The 19,279-nt window shown below is 34.8% G+C and overlaps 2 protein-coding genes across 3 annotated transcripts in view; one reads left to right on the plus strand and one right to left on the minus strand.

Moving 5' to 3' along the window:
* The window catches only part of ACVR2A (activin A receptor type 2A), an 81,453-nt gene that overhangs the window by 56,986 nt on the left and 5,188 nt on the right, over positions 1-19,279 (plus strand). The window contains exons 5-10 of one of the 2 annotated variants that reach the window (XM_059166786.1): positions 7,049-7,072; positions 11,099-11,242; positions 13,102-13,245; positions 14,426-14,571; positions 16,454-16,568; positions 19,089-19,227. In XM_059166786.1, the coding sequence (XP_059022769.1) occupies positions 7,049-7,072; positions 11,099-11,242; positions 13,102-13,245; positions 14,426-14,571; positions 16,454-16,568; positions 19,089-19,227 (712 nt within the window). The remainder of the gene's footprint in view (positions 1-7,048; positions 7,073-11,098; positions 11,243-13,101; positions 13,246-14,425; positions 14,572-16,453; positions 16,569-19,088; positions 19,228-19,279) is intronic. The other variant, XM_059166787.1, reaches the window with a different exon arrangement.
* Positions 7,609-19,279, minus strand: part of ORC4 (origin recognition complex subunit 4) — a 107,571-nt gene continuing 95,900 nt past the window's right edge. The window contains exon 17 of the transcript XR_009351842.1: positions 7,609-7,815. The gene's annotated coding sequence lies outside the window, so the exon portion shown is untranslated. The remainder of the gene's footprint in view (positions 7,816-19,279) is intronic.

Genomic DNA, 19,279 nt, shown 5'->3' on the forward strand with positions numbered 1-19,279 from the left:
GATAGAATTTCTTATGGTGTAGTATTTTATTGTGAAGGAATGATTTAAGGATATACATGCTTTAAAATCTGGTCTTATGGTTCTTAGTAACCAGTAAAGAATATTAATTCTCAAATCTAGCATAGTTCGAGGCATGGAAAATAATTTTTTTTCTTTTAAATTGAAGCCATTCTTCTTTCTTTATAACCTATAACTATTACGTCTCTAACAGTATCTTCCCCGTCACCCTCAATGAAAGCCTGGGAGACAGCCGCTGCTTTTTTGGCCCTGTCATTTACCAAGTCCTATTCATTCACTTTTTCATCCTTCTTGATCCTGTTGTAGTTCAGGGCATTATTACATCTGAGGCTGAGATTATTTCTGTAATCTCATAGCTGGTCTTCTCTTTCTCTCTATCTGTACTATTGCTGTAGAATAGCATTTTACATGTCTGATTGTGTTGCTTCTGTTTTTAAAAATATTTGAGGGCTCTCAGTGCTCCACAGCAAAGAATACAAAATTGAGAGTATGACATGGGGCTTCCATACTTCAATACATTTACCTTTTTATTCTTTCCTCCCATATTCTAGAGGCATATCCCTCATATGCCTCTAGAATAATACTAGTTATGTACTGTCCTTGAAAGAATTGAGAAAATAGTAAAGTCAGTTTGTCTTGTGTTAAGTCAGATGAATAACCCCAGTTGAGAGAGGCTCTAGTCATTTGTGTGCATGGTCCAGTCTCCCCCTTGACTGTAAACTCCCTGAAGACCAGCTGCGTATTGTAGTCACTGCTGTATTTACATAGTGTTTGTGCTTAGTATAACAGTTCTATAAGTGATGAATTGCCAAATTTGACTTTGTCGCATTTAGAATTATATTGAGATAATAATGCAACATGTCCAGGGATTCATTTAATAAGGAGCTTTAGAGCTTAGTTTTAAGATAAATCTAGAGGCCATATTTCTTTAGGGTAAAATAAGTTGAAGTATTCCAGGCTTTCATAAGACAAAACCAGTATTCAGTTCTTTCTGGAATCACAAGCTTGAAGCATCTTTTTAATTTACATCCTGTAGGTCCTTTTCTTTTATCTGTGCTGAAACTGTCTTTCCACATGTAGGAATTTGCTCTTGTAACCTGCAGTGAGTAAACTGAACACAAACTGGTTTTTCTAGTGCCGGTGAATCAAGAACAGGAGGGAATGGCTGCATTGACTCTGTGATTAAGAAGTCTTACTGTGGTTAGAGGTAATGTGGTTCCAATAAAAGTGTTTGCATCGCTTTCAAAACCATATGTGAGCTGAAGTTTCCTGTTAATAAGATCTATATTTATGCTGATAAAAGCACTTGATAAGAAAGTGGATTTTAGGGGCTAGAAATTACCTACCTTTAACAAGGTATGAAGTTAACTTCTTGTTCATTTTTAAAGGCTATTTAAGTAGCACTATTACTATTGCAACAGTAATGCCTACTTAAATGACATCAGTCTCTTCAGTTCTTTACGGCAATGACATTTTGTTTAGATTTTGATCTGATAAAGAGTAAAGACTTTCAGATGTTTGGGATACTGATTTGGGCATACAAAATAATCCTGCTGACCTTAATATTAAAGTAATAATAGGTTATTGTTTCATGCTATGTCAAATTACTATCCACTGAGAAACTGAGCCATCTGTGAAAATGCTGTGTAGGATTTCCTGTTGAACTTGAGTCTATATATGTACCCATTTAAAATTAATAACATACTGAAAGGGTAGCATAACATCATCATTCAGGCAACTCAGTTTAGGAAAGGGTACTGTTTATTTGTGGAGGATGCAGGAGAAATTTACTAAAATTAAATGAGTATTAATATGCTAATATTAAGTTATACTTGCAAAATGAGTATCACATCTATAGAAGCACATCTTGAAATAGGTTGATTCACTTTCTCTTTCCTTTTAAATTATTTTTAAGAATTAATTTCACATACTTGCCTGTTATAATAAGACAAATTATACAGAAGGAAGTGTGCAAAAGAAAGGTGATAGAACCATTTATTCTTCCTTTTTTTTTCTTTATCACTTTCCTGAGATAATCAATTTTAACAGGTTGGTATGTATCCTTTGACACCTTTTTCTAATCTAATTTGTTTGAGTATATGTTTTTTTCCCCTTTATATAAACTACAGAATGTTATCTCACAATTGGTTTCTTTTAATTTAACAGTATACTGAGGAGAGCTTTTCAGCTCAATACTTTTCAATCTCATTCTGATTAAGTGTGTGTTCCTAAGTGAAATTTAGTAGAGCTATAATGTATGCTCATGAAATAATCAAAATATGATGTTTTATTAGCTTAGAGTTGGTGTTAGGTTTTTACTAAGACCTGAAACCTGCATTTCACAAATTTTTTTAAGTGCCTTACTTTTATTTTAGCATGTTTCAAGTATGATGATATCATGCTCTTATCTTGCAGTTGAGCATCTTTTTGTTTGTTTATATATGCCTAAGAAATAGTGCAGGGTTCCTACAGAAGAAAGGGAGACTTCCTTTCTTCTCTGTTCTACGTTTGTGTGTGATTATTTTTGTTACAACTTAAAATACAACTTAAGTTTTAGGTATACTTCTAATTGTGGGGATAAGTGTCATAAATTATTTGTAGACTTGCAGCTTGGCAATAAATTACTCTCTTAGGTGTATAAGAGCTGTTTTACTTAACAAATGCATGGACAGGCCCACTTAGAGATCTGCTAAATTCCATGTCCAAAAGGAAAGGGAAGCGGGGGAGGGGGGGACCTTTATCCAAATCTTAAAACAAGTTAAAGCTGTATATTAAAGTTAATAGCGAAGGTACTTCATTTCTAAAGACGACTTCCATTCAGTTTTTAAAATCTTGAGTTCAGTTTTCCTTTAGACTGTGGAGGGCCCTATCTTCCACTTTGCAAATGGGACTGATGCATATAGAGCAGAGTACATAATTTCTCCTTTTTCTTGTCTGGTTAGGAGGTGGAAGATAGGAAGAAGTGACTTGGCTTTTCTCTCAGTTTTTATTTCCTGAACCTCATTGTAGATCTCTTCCTTCATTCCTTGCTACCTCACTGTCAAATTTTTTCTGTTAATTTGAGATAAGAAAAATGAAAGAGCCCATTTGTTAGTGAGAGCTGCTTGTATCACATAGGCAGCGGGTGTTCGGGTTTGCTTGTTTGGTTTCAGTTGACCCACTGACCCAGTGCCTGAGTGCCTGTCGTGTGCCGCACATCATGCTGCTGGGTAGTGGCGAGCAACAGAGGGACAGTTCTTGCTGGCCTTTTTGAAGTCCACAGTTGATATGTAGGTGAACAAAAACTGGGTTGGTTGGTCGTTTGACTTTGCAGCTTGGAAATGAAAGGTGAAGACAATTTTGGTCTGACTTCAGTTCTGTAGTGACTTGGAGCCACACCCAGGGTACCTAATATTAAGTGTTCAAAACATATTAGCTGTTGGGGCACCTGGTGGCTCAATGGGTTAAGCCTCTGCCTTTGGCTCAGGTCATGATCTCAGGGTCCTGTGCTCAAGCCCGGCACCCGCATCGGGCTTTCTGCTCAGCAGGGAGTCTGCTTCCCGCCCCCGCACCCGCCCCACTCTTTGCCTGCCTCTCTGCCTACTTGTGATCTCTCTCTCTCTGTCAGATAAATAAATAAAATTAAAACAAAACAAAACAAAAACATGTTAGCTGTTATTTCCAACAGAATAGCAGCTTCAAAATTGTTGTCAAAAGGTCTATTTATTAAGGCCATTGTAAATATATATTTATATGTAAGTCATTTGAAATTAGTGCAATGAAGGATTTTATTTTGAGTACTCTGTCAAGGACTACACAGAGCACTTTACACTGATTAATATTTCCACACCCCACGATATAGGTTCTGTTTTATTAAGTCCATTTCATAGATAAGAAAAATTAAGGCACAGATAGGTGAAGTGTCTTGGCCTAGTGTCAGTCTGCTGAGTAGTAGAGTCTGGACATTTAGACCCAAGAATTATTATTCATTGAGGTAATTTTAACAGAATGGCTTATTTTAGTTAATAATTAGGGGGGACATAAAAAACTATAGTAGGATAAAGGGAGGGATCGGAGTATATAAATTATATTTAAAATAGTTTTTATTATAAGTACATATAAACATAACCATTTTATCACATCACAATTCCATAATTTCCATAATGTATAGCATGATCCTTTTCCTTTTTTTTCAGCTTTACTTGCAGAATACAAATGTTAAAATAAATAAAAATAAAATTTCTAATAAACCTGGTGCTTCTGAGCAGTGGCCAGAAGGTGAATGGATATCCCTTACATCTAGTTCACACTTTTAAACCCCATTGCTAGCTACGCTGAGGAGCTACCTTCTTTTTAGGGAACTTATTCAGAAACCTCTTTCAAAGGATCTGTCTTTGCCTTGCTTTCAGGAGTTAGATGAGAGAAATCGAGGAAGTAGGAGTTGATAAATCATAATGGAATTTTGAAGATCTAATTGGATAGAATGATGGCTGTGTATTTGGCAATCAATACTATTGAATCTGTTAATGTATAATGTCTTGCTTTCCCTAGCTCAGAAGCATTTGTTTTGATAGATGCCCTATATTATTTCTTTATAGATTCTATTTCAGTCTGCCTGGCAATAATCTTTTTTAAAATCAGCAATTGTAAAATTTCTTAGAGCATGAGATAATTAGATAACTAAGATGAGACAAATTCAGAATTTGTTGGTTTTCAAATACTTTGGATTGGTGGGGGGAGCTTAAATCTTCTTGATAGTCCTAAGAAGATATTTAGTGAGTTATCAAAGAATATATATGTAAATCTTAGGTTTAAATAGTAAGAGAAAAATTTTAGTATATGTCATATATGCTTGTTTATAGTAAATAAATGAACCAAAATCCTATTTCTAGAAAGATTTCTTTCTGTTCCTGTTCTGTACATCTAACTGCCTGCTAAATATTAGCACTTAGGTATCTCCAAGCACTTAACCATTCTGTGGTAATGATCTCTCCAAACTGAGTTCTCAGTAAATAGAACCAGTAACCATTTGGTGGCACAAGTCAGAAATTTTAGGATGTATCTCAGTACCGTTTTCCCACCTAGTGTGTCTCCCTTGAGTACTTACTCCATTTTCCAAGGATTCTCTCCTTAGGAAAATCTCTTATTTAACATGCCTGTAGAAGTCCACTTTCACCTTATAGGTGCTCAAAGTACTGAATTCCTTTTTACTGCTCTTTTATAATTATAGATTCATCAGTGTGGTGTCTTTGATGAGTCTTACTTCCTCCACACTATAGTAAGTACCATGAGAAGCTGGGGTAGTCAGGGCCTGGCACAAGTAGGCACTCAGGGATTTTTTGAGTGAATGGAGAAGTCCTATTTATTCTTTTTTGATGTTTGGCAATACAATTAAATTTCTTTACTTCTTAAGGAATAAGCAACTAGTCTCTTTCTTATCCAGCAGCCTCATTAGTTGACATTAATATGCTGATTTGGTTTTCATGATTATCTCCAGTTATAGCACATGATACTCAGGTTTCCATTTTCTATGTTGTGAATTCAGATGGTTTTATTTGGTTACTTTTTGTCCATGTATTTCAGTGATTTAATTTTTTTGGATTCTGTTTTGACCCTTTTATTTTGGAACATAGTTTACACATTGAGGCCTGTTCTTGTTTAGCTTGATCTTATTGCTTGTTCTTATTTATTTAGCTTGATCATTCTCTGACTTACTCTAGTGTTCATTTATTGATAAGTATATAAAGATGCATGGATAGCACCTACTTGCATAGTGCAATTGAAGTGGCAGTTTATCTCTGTAGTACCTGTAATGAAAACAAAACCTAAGAGATACATAGACCTTGGGAAGTTAAAGTCTAGTTACTCAGTTAGCATGTATATCTTTTAAGGGATGAATTATACTTTGGAGTACTGATAAGATGATTTGATAGTAGGATTAGCTAAGCCTTTTAGATGAATTATAAATAGTCCTGAATCATTATCACAGGAGAAAATCAAGAAGGAAGCAAAACTAGTTAAACTACTGGTACATATGAGTTGTCACATCTTTTTTGTCAGTGCTATTCTCTGTATAAATATTATAGAAATATTGGAAATGGCAGATATACTCAGTGACTGGAGGGATTTGAAGCCTTCTTTTACATTGGTGGCAGTCTTTCTCTTAATTTTAAATTTAGTCCCCAAACTATTTTAGGATGACTGTGAAAATGAAAAATCATGTTCTCCTTCAGTATCTGAGTGTCCTCAGACTGAAAAATATGTATGGATACTTATTCCCAGGGCCACCCCTGATTGACTTCTTCACTCTCTATGTAGCCAGTAAGTCAACAGTGGGCCTGGCCTGTCACTGTATTCTACTTAATTCTCATTTTTTTATTTCTCCCGTCTTATTTTCTTACCCTAGTATATTGTTTATGTTGCACACACTAGAAACATGTTGCACACTAGAAACATTCTTCTATTACGATTCTGCTATATTCCATGACAAGGGAGTGAAGCAGTTCAGGAAATGGGAGATTTTAGAGAGTCTTAAAACAACTGCCAGAGTGTGGGCTGAGGAACTTATTCTAGTTATATAAAAATTCCTTCTGTGCTGCTTCTAGATTTTGTTTAAGGCAGTACTGCCCTCTGCTGTCCAAAGCCAGTTCTAACACATATTTTCTAAAATTGCTCCTTTTATTCTTCCAGTTTAGACTCTAGAACTTCTTAGAAAAACAAGTAACAATTATTTGACTTGCTGTAGTTTATTTGCTAGCTTGAAGTTCATTGGATCAAGTAGTTTGGGCCATACTAGATTTGTCTATACAATAATGCCCCTCATCTGAAAGGTAATATCCAAGTTTTTTGTTTGTTTGATATTACTTTCCTCTCTTTATAAGGAGAGTGTTCCCAATTCTTATTTTAAAAATATGATACATTGGATCATTGACAACTTTTAAAAAGCTAAATCATTATTCTCCTTCCTTTGCTTTTGTAACTGATGTGTCATTTTTCATTTCACTCTGGATATAAATCGTAATTTCTTTTGCCTGTGTTTTTTCTTCACAAGCACGCCTTTCATATAATGATAGAGGTAAGATGCATTGATGTTTGTTTTATGGTTGTGGAACTTTTTGTGGATGCATATTAAACATTTTGTTCTTAGATTTTCATTGTTGTTGTTGCTTTATTGTGCATCCTTTATAAATTTATGTTAAGGAATTTTTTTTTTTTTTACCACTTTTAGTATTAAAAATATAATTGATTTGCCATAGCAATTTTTTTTTGTTTTCAAAGAGTTCTTAACCTCATTTATACTTACCTGAGTTGGAATGTAGAAACAGCTGTTCTAGTTGATGAGATGTTAACACCTAATGACTAGTGTGTCACTAGCTTAAATGTGAGCATATGCTCATTTTTACCAGGAGCTGACTTTCTGGTAAAACCCATTATCCTTTAATGTGAAATCTATATTTTCAAATAGTTTCTTTCTTCTGTAGCCTCCTTAGCAAATGGGCTGGCTAGAGAAGTATAAGTTGATTTTTTGCTCTCTAGAGATTGAAGGCTTTATTTTAGATTAGAATTCACCCTTCCCCCTTGAGAACTCAGAAGAATCAAATGATCACAGACTACTTAGCAGCTCTTCACTTTTGCTAATTTATTTCAGTCTTCAGTATAGTAATTTTATTGGGTAGCGGTGTTGGGATGGGCACACGGCTTTCAGTGATTGCCATTTGTTGTTCCTCAACATGATGTCTTCTGATGCCGTAATTTTCATATACAAATGGGTAAAGAAGTGATGTAAGTGGAGGCACGTTCCACTGCATGTCTTCGTAACTATGCATCATAGTGTGGGGATTGCAAGAGAACAGGAGATCAGAAAAAGTTTACAGGAATTCCCTGGTCCATACAGTTGAATCCCCAAAGCTGGTTTTCTGTGTAGCAGGACCAAGTCATGTTTTATGACAATATTAGAGTGTTGCTGTCATTGTGAAGTACAAGCCCGAATTTGTCTTGCCAGGTGTTGATACATTTTAAAAGTATAAATCTTTATTCCTAGAATCAAGTACAGTTGACCCTTGAACAATGCAGGGTTTAGGGGTGCCAGTGCTGTGCACAGTCACACCTGCGTATAACTTCTTACTCCTCTGAAACTTAACTACTTAACCAGAAAACTAAATTTTGTGACTAATAACACAAAGGTTAACACATATTTTGTATGTTATACGTGTGATATAGTGTATTCTTGCAACAAAGTAACAAACCAAGTAAGCTAGAAAAAGGAAAATGTTATTAAAATCATAATGAAGAGAAGATAAATTTACAGTTCTGACTGTATTGTATTTATTAGAAAAAAATCCACATAGAAGTGGACTCCTGCAGTTCAAGCCCATGTTGTTCAAGGGTGAACTGCATTGAGTTTTTTGTGGGTAAAATAGTATAATGATGCTCATAAACTGCAAATGATTTGTGATACACTCTGATGATAGGATAAGTAAAAGCCAGATATTAGAGATACAGTTAAAGTTTTCTATCCATTTAGTGAAGAGTATGAAAAGTATTATATAGAATAATCTAGTTTTTCATTAAAACAAAAATTTGTATTAGTGTATATATTTTATAGAGTTATGATCTATATTTTAGTTACTCATTTTTGAGTTTTACCTTTTAAGTATTATAGAATATTATTTAAAAACACATACCATTTTCTAAAGTTTGACATTCTGTAGGAATCTACCTTTGTACACCTTTTCCTCACCCTTTAAAAAGTTGTCAGTATTCGTTCTTTTAACAGTAGTCTGTTTTCATGCTATATTAAGGCTGAATAGAATGGTAATAGTATTAGGACAGTGATCTAAGACTTTTTACTCATAATGGTAGCTTAGAAACTTGCCAAACAAAGACTTGGAAACTTAAGGTTTATTTGTGCATTCAGAAAATATTCAGTGATCTTTTCTCTCTAAATAGAGACATTGAAAGTTACTGTATGTGTCCTAAAATTTCTTAAAATACTAAAATTGCATTTTGAACTGCAAACATAGTCTTAATTTGAGATGTGGATTAAGTCCTCTGAATCCTGTTTTATAGACTGAATCATATCCATGTGGTTGGTACACTTTAGAACAGAGAATGGGTAATGTCGTATGTTATTAAGAGACATTATCAATTTACATAAAAGTTCCTAAATCTTAAAGTTAAGAGCTGTTTTCTTCTTTATGTGATTATTTTGCCTCTTCAGCTTTCAGCATTTATCACCATACTTCAGTTTTTGTTATACCTGCTTTGAAAACTTGACATTTCTGATTCAGTTCTAAAAAGGGGGGAATCATTGATTTTAACTTTGTAGTTAGTGACATTTTTTCAGGCTGAACATTTTCTGTTAGCATAATTATTTTATGTAGATATCTAATAATTCTTGGATTTTGAGCATGAGCGGTTTTTTCTGCCTCTACAAGACTAGTTTTCAACCTTTTTCCCTCCCATCTCCACATCCGCAGCCTACTCCTGTCAGGGGCATCTCTTACTACACTTGTAAATAGAGCAATGAGGTAGGCTGGGTTTAAGTTTGATGAAACTTCTCCCTAGATTCTTGTGTCCCTTCCCACTGAGAATAATAAATTCAGGGGCCATACTTGCCCTAAGATTTGTATCTGACTTTTCTGGACTCATCACTCTGTTAAAACTACAACACTCTTTAGCTCTCCTATAACCTTTCATCTTTTGAATGTGTGAAGGCAAAGCAACTTTTTGTAGACATTTAAAAAATAAATATCTAAGGTTGAAATGAGTCACAAGTTTTCTAATTTATCTATTTTAAAAGTAGGAATTCTCAAGCCATTTTATAAAGGATTGCCTCAAAGAAATTGCACCTTCGTCCTCTTTAATACCGTGGAGTGTTTTCTATTTTTGAGAGTCTTTCTAATGTTGATGTAAGCTTTTTAAAATCTTGAGTGACACCATGGGCTGAATAATGCCTAAAGGGGGCACTGACCGTGTTGGGGCTTTTGCAGAGATTTTTTTCTTAAAAGGGGATGAAAAGGAGAGAGATGCATTGATACAGGATGCCATACTATTTCCAAGCGACTTAGATGCCACCCAGTGTCACAGTGTCTGCTGCTGTTGCCACAGAAATTTTAGTTCTTCCTTGTAATACTCATTATGCAGCCCTTCATACATTTTTATTACTTTTCTCTGGAAGCTTTTCAAAAGGCTTCCTACATCTTGTTTTAGTTGCAGATATTGAACTGATACAATGCTTCCAGAGAGGTTGCCATTCTGCTTTGTATAGGAAGGATGCCTTTGTGTTTTGTAAACATTGTGCCCCTATTTATATACTATATTTGCTCCATTTTCAAAATTACCTATAGCAATACACTTCTCTTTCATTTTTCTTCCCATCTACTATGATGAACACTCATTTTCTGGATTATAATTTGTACTTTCTTTGCCAGTCAGACTAATAATTTTTATCTCCAGTCAACTTGGGGAATTATAAGCAAAGGGATTGTTAATAGGTTAAAAAATTAGAATAAGTAGAACACTGTGGCTGTTTGAACACATTTTGCATTTTCTATTTGACACACATATCTGCAATGTATTTGGGAATGACTGTGCATTTCTGAGATTAATGAAGAAAAGATTTAAAGATAAACAGTCATTGGAGAAAGAAAGTAGTAGATTTTGAGGACTGTTTTCCTTTGAGAAATAGCCATAATTTGCTGTTGCTGGCACTTTTAAAATCCTCGTCTAATTAAGTACCAACTGGATGAAACCGTTGAAATACTGTTAGTAATAACCCTAAAGGTCACAAAAGATCTTAGTCCAGAAAATTAGTGAGATGGACTCAAAATGATTTGTGGTCATTTCTCCTGCTGTACTTTTGTAGCAGTAGTGCTGAGTGTTATTATGGAAACATCAATTCAAGTGGTTTACTTTATGATCACTATAAATTATTAGTAATGCTTGAGAACTGTTTTTGCAAGATAGAAGTTAGTGTCATTTGTATGTGTTTCCTGTTTCTGTCAATTGATTCCTCAGTATACTCACTTTCCCCCTCATATTTAGCATTGATCTGTATCAGGTGCTGCTTTCTAAAATGATTGTTATTGTTTATCTGTAGGACCCAGGACCACCCCCACCTTCTCCATTACTAGGTTTGAAGCCACTGCAGTTACTAGAAGTGAAAGCAAGGGGAAGATTTGGTTGTGTGTGGAAAGCCCAGCTGCTCAATGAGTACGTGGCTGTGAAAATATTTCCAATACAGGTATGTTATTGCATCTTTCTCATCTGCATGTATTTTTAAAAGATAAACTGGCTCAATTATCGTAATTCAGAAACAGTCCGAAAACACAGACTACATGTTTCCGGGTGGCTCTTTGTGATATTGAGGAAAGCGGTTAGCTCTGTAGTCTGCCTTCTCATCCAAGGAATGGAACTCATGGTATAGCAGTTGTTACGTTTGTTTGGAGTGATGGAATTCCAGTGAATGAATGTATAGGACATCTTTTGCCATTAAAAATACTATAGAAATGTAAGGTGAAGATGAGGATTCCAGTAATAGAATTTTGTTGGTTAACTTTTAATATCCCATTGACATTATCAGAAAACAAAGAGAAGAATGAAAGAATAGCATACTTGTTTTAGAATTGTTTTGAGGTATATTACCAGACTGATTCATTTTTATCTTACTTTGATTGCTCATGTAATCATTTCAGATTTTGTTTGGAAGTGAATCAAGATTCCAAATAATTGGTTTACTGTTCACTTTTCTTTTAAAGGGGTCTGACCTCATAAAACCCTGGTCTAATGCACATCTGGACTGTTCTTATGTTTTATTTGAGTCCATCAGTGGTATAGATCTATGATGATTTCTTCCTACCTATGTCTTGCTTTTCGCCTCCAGCTAATGCCTTGTGTGCATTGCAGTCCTGGTTGGCTTTGGTGATGCAGGGTCCACCACTGTATCTTCACAGTGGAGCTTCCTCATTCCAGAGTTAGAGAACCAATTTATCTTAATATACCTAGCTTTTATCTTTCTTGCCTCCTCTAAAGTCTCATAGAGTTTGTGAAGAACGCTATTACTTTTTTTTTTTTTTTGTACTGATGCAGATACTTTATAAAAGAATCTAATCTGTTCTGCTAAGATTGATAAATTCCGGGTTCTTCTTTCATTGTGGGAAGAAGCTTAAAAATTAGAGAAAGGTCTTTGGATATTAGCACAAGAGTAACAGTAGCTAATATTTTATTGAATGCTTCTTACTGTCAGGAGAGGTGCTTTACATAGGAGTACTCAGTAATAGGTGTCTATATATTACCCACACATAAAAAAACAATACACAGTATACATATAATACAACAACCCTATGGGTCAGACACTATAGTGTCCCCATTTTGCTAATGAGGAAACTAAATGATTGTCACTTGGCAAAGGTTCTTAAGATAGTTTGGATTCAGAGGGTTCCGAACCATTACGCTATGGTGCCTCCTACTTTCATTATTCTTTCATTGTGAAGAGAAGCTAATCCTTTATAAATAGACATGTAGTAGGCATGGGTCACTTGTAGATGCAAATGAGTATATAATGTTTTAAATTGTATTGCCTATTTATACCCTGTTGTGTGCTCACTGACTTTGCAGGGTATTCTCAGCATTTTGTTAAGAACGTTTGATACAATGTTAGTCTTTGAACAAAAAATTTGTTTTCTATTGAGATGAAGTCATTCTACCTGAAATTCGTATCTCAGGAAATTATTCTGAATAAACAAAAATAACTTCACACGATGATGAAATGACACTATATTACGAAACTGTCAGCAGAATGTGTTGCCATTGATAGATAGAGATATGCAACATTTCCCATGAGGACTCCTGTATTCACAAACAAGAAACATAGAGAAGTATGTTTTAGGGAATGGGGCAGGCACGGCAGGCATTTGTCATAGAGTTCCTACCTTATTCTTGGATTTCTTTTATTAAAAAATAAGACAAAACCAAACCAAAGAATCTTCTCATGCTTAGCTTTATTTTTAAATTTTCCCTTTGAATCTACTTGAGTAATTTCTTAGATATGGTTTATTTGCCCGTGTTCTTTGCATTCTTACTATTCTTTTGTTTTAACTCTAGGACAAACAATCATGGCAAAATGAATATGAAGTTTATAGTTTACCTGGAATGAAGCATGAGAACATATTGCAGTTCATTGGTGCAGAAAAACGAGGCACCAGTGTTGATGTGGATCTTTGGCTAATCACAGCATTTCATGAAAAGGTAAAACTACTTTCTGTTTTAACTCAGGAAAACAGTTTTAACTCAGGGTTGGCTTACCCACCTAATGTTGGCTACAAGTCCCTCAGACTTGTTTTTCTGGAAATAGTATGTTGTTTTAGTTGGTTATGGCTCAGTGGGTTAAAGCCTCTGCCTTCAGCTCGGGTCCTGATTCCAGGGTCCTGGGATCAAGCCCTGAATCTGGCTCTCTGCTCAGCAGGGAGCCTGTTTCCCTCTCTCTCTCTCTCTCTCTCTCTCTGCTTCTCTGCCCACTTGTGATCTCTGTCTGTCAAGTAAATAAATAAAATCTTCAAAAAAAAATTAATTCATTTTAGTAAAAGAGAAAAGGTGGCAACTTTTTCACTTAAGCCTCTACTTACATAAAACCAGTCATCTGTCCCTTATTTCTTGTGCTGCATTTCTCTCTCTTACAGATAATTATTTCAGTGTAGCCGGTGCTTAGTCATTTTCATTTACCATTCGCAATTCATCTTGATTATTTGGACCATTTTTTAGGTTGAATTTTGTTTTTAAAACTCTTCAGTCAGTATAGCGTAGTGACAAAACTAGAGTGAGGAGATTTATCTGATCTTTGATCTGTCATTGATCTATAGAATAATTATCACCAGAACACAGCTGCTGTTTCTCCTCTGAAAGTAGAAAGGTTTTCTGCTTTCAGTTAGTATGAAAATACATGTTAATGAAATAGGCAGTTGTGTTCTCCTTGGCAATTCGTTTCATCATTGTTAGATATAGGTGGCTCTTAAACGTCTCTAAATTGTTGACCAGAAGAATAACAGTAATCTGTAGAGGAAGATTCTGACAGCTGTATGTCTTAATTTTGTGTTAACATTTGTAGTTATCATATTTTAAGTTTTTAAATATTTTCCTGAACTTTAGATTTTCAAATGGTGGGTTGTTCTGTTTTGTAACTCCTGCCTTCAAAATAGGAGGAAACTGACTGTGCCTTGTAGCAAACCTTTAAAGATTAGAGGTATTCTATTCTAGTCAAATGTTTACTAATGTGAAACTTGAATCATTACAGAAATTTTTTTTTTATAATATTGTTCACTAAAAGATATGTTGCCTTCCATAATCTCTTAAAAGTAAAAAGTTCTCCATGTCATACAGCTTTTGTCCAGAGCATAAGTTGTTTTTCCCCCCTTTTCTTTCATTTCTTTAGGGTTCACTGTCAGACTTTCTTAAGGCTAATGTGGTCTCTTGGAATGAATTGTGTCATATTGCAGAAACCATGGCTAGAGGACTGGCATATTTGCATGAGGACATACCTGGCCTAAAAGATGGCCACAAACCCGCCATATCTCACAGGTAGAAATAAATTTATATTGTTTTCCCTAATAATTTAGTATTTAAACTTTAAATTTGTTTTTCCCCCAATTACCTAATCATGCTAGAAGAGGCAGTTGATTTTTATTTGTTTTTCAAACCTTTGAGATTGGCCAGGAAGTATTTTGGGTAATGGATATATTTAATATCATTAGCAAAGTTTAAGTAATGACCTCTGTTTAAGTAATGACCTCTGTTTTAATTTCTCATTTCTGAAAACATGGTTAAGAGTGAAAGTGTATTTTGTCTATCACAAAGGAAAAAAGAAATTTGTTTTGCCTCAAAACATGGATTTACTTTGGTGATAATTTTAAGATGTAATTGAGGAGAGACTCTGAGTATCTTTTATTGTGTTTGTAATGACCATGTGATCATTATCTGAGCTGAGTTGGAGGGAGGCATCATTTGAGTAACTGGGCTTGAACCCAATAGTTGGCATTCCCTTAAAAGGGAAAATGTTCGTTCCTTTAAACATGGAATCAGTTTGCCATTGTGTATTCAATTTAAAGACAGTTGCTTTAGAAAGAGACCCATAAATACAGAGAACAAACTAATGGTTGGCAGAGGAGGGGTTGGGGGTGAGAGTGTGAGTGGGAATATGGACTAAATGGGTGAGGGGTAGTAGGATAAAAGCTTTCATTTATGGAATAAGTAAGTCATGGGGATAAAAGGTACACCATTAGGGAATATAATCAGTGGTTTTGTATGGTAACAGTAACTACACTTGAGTGAGCAGGGCATAATCTATAGACTTGTTGAATCACAACTTCTTACACTTTTAATGTAACATTGTGTGTCCATTATATAGTTTAAAAAAGATGGTTGCTTTAAAAGCTGATTCATTTAACAGATACTTAATTGAGTGCCACCAGTTGCAGTGTTTTAGGTTGTTGGGAGGCACTACTTTTAATTTTGCGAACTCCCTTGAACGAATTCCACCTCAGAAAAAGCTCCCATTTTCTCACCTTCCTGCATACAGTCTATCTCTTCCTGAATTTTTATTCACCTCACTTAGTCCTATAGGGAACTAATTCTTTGGCACCCCCAAAAGTTATTAGCAGTGGGGTTCCTAAAAATCCTTTGAGGCTTTACTGATTGTTTTTTGCAGCATTTGTGGGTGTCTGTGTCTCCTCTGTCCCATTCTTGGTCTCCATGTCTGTGCACATAGATTTAACTACTGCTCATGGCATAGATATATGTAGTAGGAGTGTAGTAATCTCTAGGGTGAATTAGTTGAAGCTAGTATATAAAAGAGGTTATCTGATTGATTTGAAATGGTTACTCTTTTTGGAACCCCAGGATCTAGCTGGAGCTGTTTGTTTATGGTGAAAATTTTCTGATACACATTCCTAGAGATGCTTTTCTACAACAAGGCTGATGAATCTAAGAACCCCTAAAATAAGGGATTGTTTGTTGTAGTATGTAGGCCTTTTCCAGTAGGCAAAAGGCCCCAATTCGTTTTATTTGAATATTCTTTTAGTTTGCTTTCTTAAATCTCAGTTGCAAAGGGTGCTTCTAAGTATAAACTCTGAAATATTCATTTTACCTCAAAAAACCATCAATTTTATGATTGGTAGGTAGGAATGACATAGGTAACATGTAGGCTAGACAGTATTTTTGGAAGAGCAGCTCTTTATGGAGAAATGTCCTTCTTATTGTCCATGCTTTATGGAGAAATGTCCCTCTTATTGTCCATGTTATGAATAGGAGTTTGTCACTCTACTCTTGTTTTTCAAGCCTTTTCTCCCTCCTTTTTTCTGTTTGTCATACTCTAATAGTGTTTTCTCCTCTTTTCCCACTTTCACTGAAAACTTTTAAAAGTAACTTGTTTAAAATTAATTTGAATACTTTGTCTATTTGCAAGGGACATCAAAAGTAAAAATGTGCTGTTGAAAAACAATCTGACAGCTTGCATTGCTGACTTTGGGTTGGCGTTAAAATTTGAAGCTGGCAAGTCTGCAGGTGATACCCATGGACAGGTAAGGATGGTAACTACAAAATGTAAGAAAAATAATCTTGTCCCATATTTTCTTAGAATGGCATATCTAGATTGAATTGATATAAAATTATTGTGATGGTTATTAAATCAGCATATAATATAAAATGACTCTCTTAAAAGTAGTATGTTAAATTTGCTGAGGAAGACATTTTCATGTGTGGTGAAGGACTGTTAGGAACTCAAGTGGTTTAGATCAGTCAGTTCATAAAACAACCTAGATATGTGTCATGGGATACTATTTTTAAAAATAATCAAGTTAATCCATTTAAATGGACCTCATTCTTAGGGAGTTCTTAGTAATAACACAGTAGTTTTAATTCGTTAATTCTTTCATCATCCTAAGAGGAATGGCAGAACAGTTACTAATCATGCTAGTATGTACTAAAGAATATCTATTGTTTGATTTTTCCATGCAACAATTACTTTCTTGCTTCATGGTCTTTAGTGCTTCATTAATTCTTTAACCAACTTTACAGCTTTTCTTTAAATTCTCTCCAGTTCAGAGCACTTACTAAGCCCTGAGCAAAAAGCCTAATTAATTCTATCTAGTCAAGGTCTGTATGAAGAACACTGAACAATGGGAATCTTTAAGAAAGCCAAACAGGAGAAAAACATGATCCATACATTTTATTCTCAGAAACTGTGAGGTGAAGAAAGGTAGTGCTTTTCATGCCTACAAGATCATCTTTTTATTAAGAAAACCAGTTTGACCTGAAAGGTGACATTTCTTACAAAGTTGGCATGATTTATTACTTCATCTTTCAAGTCATGGAAATTATTTGTCATCTAATTCTAAGCTTTCATTTTTCCCAGCATATCCTATTGACCTCCAAGAATAGTTATTAAAGAATCACAGCATAACAAATTTGGCAATACTGACAGAGGATAAGAATTTAGTTTACACCAGTAGTCAGTAGTCCAAGTTCTAGAAAAGTTGACACCATACATGTTTGGGAATGAAGGCAGTCTTGTGGAGTCTGTGATGGAAGTGGGAGATTGTGCAGGAAGCCTAGGGACAAACATCTGAGCTGACTGTGTCATTATTATAAAACTAAAATTGGGGGACAGTTTAATCCTCTGGTATATCATAACACTTCCCCCCTTTTCTTAAGAAAAAAAATTTGAGACTTATTCCTGTCTTTCACTGCCCTCTCAATTAGTTTACATGACGAGGTAAAAATAATTACCTACATCACTGGATCCTTGACTTGAGACTTCATGGACCAGAAAATTTCAAAATTCAAGTTATTGTACACTTTATATATTGCAAATAAAGAACCCTGGAGAAAAATAAGATTTTTATCTTATTATAAAAGAGAGGGCATTTTATACTAAGGAAAGGTAGTTGTCACGTTATAAGAAAAGTACTTTGGAAAGACTACATTTGTCTTTAGGGGAAAAGTAAACTTTTTTTTTCTTTGAAAAGTAAACTTTTGAGAAATGCTTGCCTATAGTACAGTTAAAGGAGCAAAAGAAGCAAAGCTACTTTTTTTTTTTTTTCTATCTTTAGAGTGTTCTCATTATTAAATGAATTTTTGAGCTTTGGAGTCTTAGTGATTGACTCCTTTTTTTTCTAGACATTTCTGCTGTATGTGTGTTCTCAGATAGTTGTCTGACTTCTAATCTAGAGATCACTCAACTAAGGATGGAGCCATTATCTGGCCATTCCCTTGATCTCCAAAAACTGAATGTGTGATCCACCCAGCTATCCTATAAGAATTTTTAAGCTTTCATATATGAATATTGTCAAGCACCAACCAAAGCTAGCTATAGTAGCTTAGTAACCATAGTTACAACACTAAGAAATACCAAACTGTTAGAGACAGAAATAAAGAATGCCAAGACAGAATTCATGAATAAATAAATATGTAGACTTTGAAGAAAAAGAACTTTTAAAAGTTTATCCATTCTTTACTGGGCTAATTCTTTTTAAGTTTTATATTACTATTTTTTGTTAGTACAGAGAAAGAGAAACCCTTAAAAAGGATTATATTTTTTAAAAAGACACGTTTCAAACAGGATGTAAAGGGTACAATTGAGAAATACAGTTCTCTTGTCTTTATCTCTAACAAAACCACCATTGTTTTTAGGATTACTTCCAGAAGGGGGAAAAATTCTAAGCCAACGCCAGCAGTGTCTGCTGGTATATTTATTGAGTATACCCACAAGGGATCTCAATATATATACTGCTTTTGTTCCTTGCTGTACAGTGTTTTTGGAAATTTTTCCGTATAAGTCCAGATTTACCTCATGTTTTTTTAGGAGCTGCATAGTACTCTCTTTAAGAAGTCCCTACTGATGGAAACTTCCCATTTCCAGTGTCTTGGCTGTTATTACGTGAATACAATGCTCCTTGACTCTGTAGTCTGGTGGTCATAATGTATTTACCTTACCTGATAACGACAGCAGAACATACTTGGTTTTGATTCTTTTTATAAAATCTTAAAATGTTAGTTCATAAAGTTAATGAATGAGTATTGTTTGCTTTCATCTTTTTCAGGTTGGTACCCGGAGGTATATGGCTCCAGAGGTATTAGAGGGTGCTATAAACTTCCAAAGGGATGCATTTTTGAGGATAGATATGTACGCCATGGGATTAGTCCTATGGGAACTGGCTTCTCGCTGTACTGCTGCAGATGGTAAGGGAAAAAATATTTTTTTAAAAAAGATAATGCCTATTGCCTACTACAC

The sequence above is a fragment of the Mustela lutreola genome, chromosome 3 (genome assembly GCF_030435805.1).
Source record: "Mustela lutreola isolate mMusLut2 chromosome 3, mMusLut2.pri, whole genome shotgun sequence".
NCBI lineage: Eukaryota > Metazoa > Chordata > Mammalia > Carnivora > Mustelidae > Mustela > Mustela lutreola.